General features: G+C 32.1%; 1 protein-coding gene across 2 annotated transcripts in view; it reads left to right on the top strand.

Annotated features, from left to right (window-relative positions):
- The window catches only part of LOC107625623 (protein NRT1/ PTR FAMILY 5.6), a 5,893-nt gene continuing 3,296 nt past the window's right edge, over nt 5,221–7,817 (top strand). Inside the window, exon 1 of one of the 2 annotated variants that reach the window (XM_021116106.1) lies at nt 5,221–5,516. In XM_021116106.1, the coding sequence (XP_020971765.1) occupies nt 5,372–5,516 (145 nt within the window). In that variant the 5' untranslated portion in view covers nt 5,221–5,371. The remainder of the gene's footprint in view (nt 5,517–7,817) is intronic. The other variant, XM_016328306.2, reaches the window with a different exon arrangement.

Here is a 7,817-nt window from a genome sequence, read left to right as displayed (position 1 = left end):
CTCTCTGCTTCACTACTAGGGCACATACTTGAGGATAATTTGAAATTCATAGGAAGTGGGGTTGAAATTGGCTTACATTCTTGCATATTGAAGCGTTGCAAGATTTTCTTCAAATAATTCTTTTGCGATAGCCAAATCTTCCTATCTTTTTTGTCTCGGTGAATTTGCATCCCTAAAATCTTGTTTGCTGGTCCCAAGTCTTTCATATCAAACTCCCTAGCCAACTGTACCTTCAATTCTTGGATTTGATCTTTGTTGGGACCTACCACCAACATGTCATCCACATACAACAGCAGAATGATGAAATCATTATCACCAGACCTCTTGTAATAAGTACAATGATCTGAGCTAAGTCTGTTGCATCCAAGGCTAATAATGAAAGAATCAAATTTCTTGTACCAACATCTTGGCGCCTGCTTTAGACCGTACAGAGATTTAGTTAACTTGTAAACCAAGTTTTCTTTTCCTTGTTCTTCATAATCTTCTGGTTGGAGCATATATATCTCTTCTTCAAGTTCTCCATGAAGAAAAGCAGTCTTTATATCTAATTGCTCTCGATGTAAATCAAATACAGCACACGTAGCCAAAACTACTCTAATAGTAGTTAGTCTCACCACTGGAAAAAATATTTTATTGAAGTCAACACCTTCTTTCTGAGCATATCCCTTGATAACTAATCTTGCACGATATCGTTCCACCTGATCATTACTATCTCGTTTGATCTTGTAAACCCATTTGTTACCAATGGCTTTCTGACCTGCTGGAAGTTCAACAAGTTTTCAGGTATGGTTTCTATGTAATGCCTCAATTTCTTCTTGCATTGCTGTCATCCACATAGAAGCGTCTGGATTGCGCATAGCCTCCATAAAAGTTGTTAGTTCTCCATCTTCTGTCAAAAGACAATATGCATCATGGTTTGTCAAAACATAATTTGAGTGCCATGATGGTATTCTTCTTTGTCTAGTGGATCGATGAACTTCTATGTCATTGGCCTCTGCTTCTTGTTCTTCGTGCTGTGGTTCTGCTTCAGAAAGATCACCTTCTCTGCATTTTTCATCTATTTGAACAGTGGTTATCTCTTTAACAGTGCTGTCGTTTTCTTGTTCCTTTTGCAATTCATCTTCTGCAAATATCACATCTCTACTGACAACTACCTTGCGGGCAGTGGGATCCCACAGGCGATACCCCTTAACTCCATCAGCATAACCCAAGAATATACATTTTTTAGACTTTGGGTCCAGCTTTGTTCTTTCCTGGGAATTGTACATTACGTATACAGGACAACCAAATATATGTAAAGAAGAATAATTAGGTGGCTTACCTTGCCACATCTCCATTGGTGTCTTCAACCCAATTGCAGTTGATGGTGACCGATTTATCACATAATAGGCGGTTTTAACAGCTTCTGCCCAAAAAGACTTAGCTAAACCTTCAGTTTGTAACATAGCTCGTGCTCTTTCTAGGAGAGTCCTATTCATTCGCTCTGTTACACCATTTTGCTGAGGCGTGTATGCAACTGTGAATTGCCGTTGAATAACTGCTTGCTTGCAAAATGTTAGAAAATCACCATCGACATATTCTCCTCCATTATCTGTCCTTAAACACTTGATCTTCTTTCCAGATTCAATTTCTAACTTTGCTTTGAACTCTTTGAACATCGCAAACACGTCTGACTTCTTCTTGATCGGGTACATCCATAGCCTCCTAGAGTAATCATCAATAAATGATACAAGATATTTTGCTCCTCCTAGGGACATCTCCGGCGATTCTCACACATCAGAATGAATCAACTCCAATATGTGCTTGCTCCGAGCAGTTGATCTACCAAACGTCAATCTATGTTGTTTGCTTGTAACGCAGTGCTTACAAAACGGTAAGTTTACCGATTTGAGCCCGGGAATGAGATTACGTTCTACAAGAATCTTCAAGCCTCGTTCTGACATGTGGCCTAGTTTGCAATGCCATATCATCGTCATTTCTTCTTGGCTTGTTGAAGCAACTGATGCCTCTGCCTCTTGCAAAGTATCTCCCACAAGCATGTATAGATTTGTTGCAATCTTTTCTGCTTTTATTACCACAAGAGTTCCTTTAACAACTTTTAAGATCCCACCTTCAATATGGGTCTTGCAGCCAAGTTCATCCAATTGCCCAATCGACAACAAATTCTTCTTCAAGCCTTTTACGTGTCTTACCCCTTGAAGTGAACGAATAGAACCATCAAACATTTTTATTTTGACAGTACCCATTCCAACAATTTCTAAGGCATGATCGTTTCCATAAACACCGATCCTTCCGAGACAGGTTCATATGTACAAAACCAATCACGATGAGGAGTCATGTGCCATGTTGCTCCTGAATCAACAATCCAAACATCAGTGAGTTATTTTCTACCTTTAGAACCAATTGTTGCTTCGCCATACAGGATTTTTCCATCATCAGAGGTGCTTGCAACACATCCTTGATAACTTGATCCTTCTGGAATCTTCTCTATACTCTTCTTATTCCAACAATCTTTCTTGAAGTGCCCTCTCTTTCCACAATTGTAGCATTTGACCTGCTTCTTACTTTGTGACTTTGGTCTACTTTGACTCCCACTGAAACCATGCTCCATTGATCTCCCTCTTGTCATCAACAAAGCCTCTGCTTGTTTTGAGCTTTCTAATATATCTTCCTTATTCTTGCGCTTAGATTCTTCTTCAAGAACCGCAGCAGCCATGTCATCAAAAGAAAGATAATTAGTCAAAACATTATTAGTTAAGTTAATGATAAGCTGATAATATGAATCTGGTAGACTTTGAAGTAAGAGCTCTGCACGTTCGTTTTCCGCTATGGTATATTCCAACGATAAGAGTTGGGAAAATAGTGTATTTAGATTGTTGATGTGATCCGTTGTCGATGTGGATTCACTCATTCGAAGAGTATAAAGTCTTCTCTTCAAGAATATCTTGTTGTGAAGTGACTTGACTTCATATAATTTGGTGAGAGCATCCCAAATTTCCTTTGCTGTCTTTTTCTCTGCTACACTTGATAAAACTGAATCAGCTAGTGCCAAGTGTATGTTTGCAACAGCATTGTTGTCCATCTCCTTCCATTTTTCATCTGTAATTCTAGTGGGTCTACTTTCAATTACTGTCACGCAATTGTCTTTTCTCATAATGGCTTTTATTTTCAATTTCCATATGAAAAAATTACTCCCACTGAATTTTAGAATTTCATACTTTGCTGTCATTTTTTTTAGATGGTAACTCACAGCGGAAAAAAAATTATATTAATCAGCAACTTTTGGCTCTGATACCACTGTTAGGTACCAGACAAATGACACAGAAAAATATAAAGATGAAAAATTAGAAATTTGTATAAAATATGGAAACAATTGAATAACTTTCTTTGAGAATTACAACTTCTCTCTATCACAAGGAGACTACAATAACACTCTCTCTTGACAAAAGGAGAACACATTTCTCTCTATATATATAGAAGAAAACTACTCAAAGAAATATTATGTTATTCTATCTGGATGACTTTATTAAAATGAATTAAAGAAAAACTCAATTTATAGGTGAGTCTCTTCAATATGAACCATCCATCAATTAGAGGTATATAATTCTTCTAATCTTTTAGATACTAATTTGATTATTTACTCACGACCAATGTCTATCACACCAAATTTTTGTTAAACATGCAGGTGTGACTGCATTAGTATACCAACTTTTCCCTCTAATGGTCCACCTGACCACCTCCCTTTGTCGATGATCACTTTTAATTCGTCCTTACCTGCTCTCCTTTCTCCCCAACTATATGCAACTGTTTTAGTGCTTTCTTATTTTATTTAATCATCATCAAGGTATCTGTGTCATTACCGAATACATTGTTGCTAGATTTGATGCACTTTTGAAAGATCGCACCTTAAAACTCTGGTCATAATTTTTAATTTTTTTGTTTTAGCATATTTGGATTAGGTTGTGGAATATCAATCAAATGTCGACACATATATGCTGCTTTCTCCCAGTTAATCTAATTCACATAATGAGTAACGCAAAAAAGTTACATATGCTTGATTCATTAGTGAAAGTTTGATTAATATATATAACTAAACATTCAAAGAGGATCGTCAATTATTGCCACACATAAACATAGGATATAGTCATAATTGGATGTTAGATAACATGATCTATGGAAGGGTGTGATGAAGACGTGCTTATTAAGTGGAAATGCGCAACATTAAAATAAGTGGACTTAATTTAAGCTAAAATTAGCTCAAGAAGTAAAGATTACCTATATTTATAAGGACTATCAAATTTTCAATTGTAGATAATGCGAGACTTAATAAGATGGTTACCAAAAAAATTGTTTTATTCGCACCATTCAAAAAAATGAAAAATGAAATATGATGTTTAAACAGTTTAAACAACTACCACTTGTATTGGATTTCATGGTTAAGGCTTGATACCATTTATAATTTTATGTGTTATGCTAACTTTTGAATTTTAGTTATGATCACTAATTTATATATTATATAGTATAAAATTTGGCTTGATTGTAGAATCGTTACACAAGTCGGGGTCATCAAATTTAGCGCTTGAAGTTCTGGCCCAGTGCTAAACATGAGAGGGTGTATTAAAGTTTCACATTATCTAAAAATAAAGATTCAAATTTTTTTATAAATATAAAACAACTTTTACCTTGGAATTAACTTTTAGAATTGAGAAATATCAGCTTAATTTCTTGTATTTTTAAACAAAACTTGGCAAATTGTCAACAAATTGGTATAATAACTTTCATTAGCTTTTCTTTCTTTCACTTTTTTTTCCTTTCTAAAGGAAAAAAATGATTGCCCTTGTGTGTTTCAGACAAAACGATTTTCATTAGTACAAATATCTTCCTTTGATATATCAACATCATCAATATTTAATAATAAAAAAATTAGCTAAAAATGTTAAAATTTATTATTTTTAACTTTATTTAATATACTCTGTAATAAATAAATATTCAATGAAATAAATTTAAATTATTTTTGGATTAATTATTTTTTATTTCTCTAATATTATCGTGTTAATATTGTATAATAACTTTAATTAATTGCCATAAGGTCCAACCTCTGCTTTTCTCTCTATTTCTTTTTTAGTATATCTTTTAGAAAGAAAGAAAAGTTCAAAAACGATTGCCTTTAATTATGTGATTGAGACAGAAAATTTTCCTTAGTGAATAATATCTTCCTCTAACATATGATTATCCTCTCTCAGCTCTATATAAGGAGGTTCTCACTTCTCATGTATAGAGTATAGTTAATTATTTGTGTAGCTCCACTAATTAATAATTAAGCAAGGTAATTGAAGCTAGTGAATTTCTACTACAGCACAACCTTAGCCGCATGGAGAAGAACAGAATTGATGCAAAAACTGCAGAGATTGAAAATAATGAGATGAAATGGGTTCATGATTCTTCAGTTGATTATAAGGGACGAGTTCCACTCCGAGATTCAACTGGTTCTTGGAAAACTTCTCTCTTCATTATTGGTAAGTAATAACGACAACACTTCTTTTTGGTTAAACTAAAACTTCCTTATCGTTAACTAAACTGCTTTATCTGTTTATTTTGATTGTAGTTATCTCTGCCTTTTTTTTTTCCTTCTTTTTGTGGAAATTTTGAAATTCCATGGATTAATGGGTTAAGTTGTTTTCTTTTCCAAACATTTATGTATTCAATTTTGAAATAGAAAGATGGAGGAGCTTCCGAACTAAGCTGATTCTAATTTATGCATGGCTCCGTCCTCCGTAGGTTTATGAACATCTTAAGCCAATACTTCCATGAGCAGGGGTGTTCGCGGTGCGGTTTTGATCGGTTTTGAATAAAAAATTCACCCGATTTGAACACTAATTTTACTTGCGGTGCGGTTTAGATTGGATGCTATTTTTAAAAAAATTCGATCCGATCCGATCCAATTTCAAGCGGTTTGGATTTGATTGGATTTGCGGTTTTATAAATTAAAAAAATTAAATATATATAACAAGTCTCAACATCAAATTTTAAATAATCAACAATGACATAACAAGTCTCAACAATATCTTAAAAAGCCAATTAGATCCGAAATCCGATCCGAATCCGATCAAGCGGTTTGCGAAAAATAGAATCCAATCAAATCCGAATTAGTGCGGTTTTAATCGATTTTCGGTTTGGATTGGATTGGATGAGCGGTTTAATTTGGATCAGTTTGGATTTGAACACCAACAACTAAACAACACACAATTTTTAATCATATAACACATAAATTGTTTTTAATTGTGCAATTTTTAGTTAAATAACAAAAAATAATATATATTTTTTTGAAAAATACATAAATTTTAATTACATTACACTAAAATTGTCTTTTCTTCCTTTTTTTTTCTTCAAAAAATTCTGTGTTTTTTCGTTTATTTCTCATTAAAAAGATATGTTTATTGTGATTGAATTTTTGTATTTTTTTTCTTACTAAGTTTCTCTTCAAGAATAGTACGTGTATCCTTAAATTATTGCGTGTTTTATGTAAAACATTTATGTGTTTTTTTCTTGCACATTTTTATTTCTAATTTTGTCTCGCCACACACATACGAGTGGAAATAAGTTAGGTCAAGCCAGATTTTGATCTTAACAAGTGAGGCTTGTTATGTAATCAATTGATTTGAATTTGGCTTGTTATTCAATCTGATTTGACCTAAAACTTATTAAAAAGTCTGATAATTTTTTTTTATAAAAATAAAAATATTATTTAAAAAAATTTATTTTTTAATAAATATATTTATATATAATATGTCATATTTAATATTTATAAAAAATTTTAAATTTTAAAATATTTAAAATATATAAAATTATTTATAATTAAATATAATAAATTTAAAATATCTTATAATTTTATTAATAATAAAAAATTATTTATATATATAATTATGTATTAAAAGGTCCAGACAGGCCTGACAGGCCAGGCCAGGCTAATTAGTGAGCCTGAGCCTGACCTATTAACATAATAAGGCTTTTATAACAATCTGAGCATGTGCCTATTTTATAACAGGCCAGACCAAACACAGGCCAGGCTGCAGGCCCTTAGCAAGCCGCCTAGCCTTTTTCCACCCCATACTTGTATAATTAGTGAATATTAGATAAATGTATTATTGCTAATTTCACTCTCCAACATAATTTTTTTTTTTAACGTAAATCATGGGTTTTTCTTTTGTTTTTAGTTTCGTACACATAAATCATGAGAATCTCTGATATTTTACTCTTTCTTGACATAAAACTCAGGTTGATACCATAATTTATGCTCAAAAGAAGAATTTGGCCACTGCACACTATCAGTGCATGAATTGTGGTATTTATATGGTTTTATATAATTTTTTTTAAAAACTTATAATAAACTCCTGATTTATATAAAAAGAGAAAAATCTTAAATGACTCTTGACAATTATTTCAAAAGACAACAAGGTTTTTAACAAAAAAAAAATCGTTTTCGATTTCTAATTTTTACTTTTATGAGACTGATTAGCTTCTCTGTCAATATTTTCTCTTTGTATTAACAGAATAAGCCAATATGCCATCTTAAACTATTAATTTATCCATTAAGAACCAATTAGGATTAATAAATTCTTTTTTGTTGGGCCGTTTAGTATACCTTTTTTAAATACATTAGCTAAATTAGCTAAATTTATTGTATAAAACTAAGAAATATTAGTAATTTTTAAATTATTTTTATTTATAAAAATTAAATAAAAAATATATTAGTAATTAACATGTCATATAAATATGTTTTAAAAAAAGATCATTGATACAGAAACTAACTAATCTCA

The sequence above is a fragment of the Arachis ipaensis genome, chromosome B02 (assembly GCF_000816755.2).
Source record: "Arachis ipaensis cultivar K30076 chromosome B02, Araip1.1, whole genome shotgun sequence".
NCBI lineage: Eukaryota > Viridiplantae > Streptophyta > Magnoliopsida > Fabales > Fabaceae > Arachis > Arachis ipaensis.
This window is presented reverse-complemented; position numbering and strand designations above follow the sequence as displayed.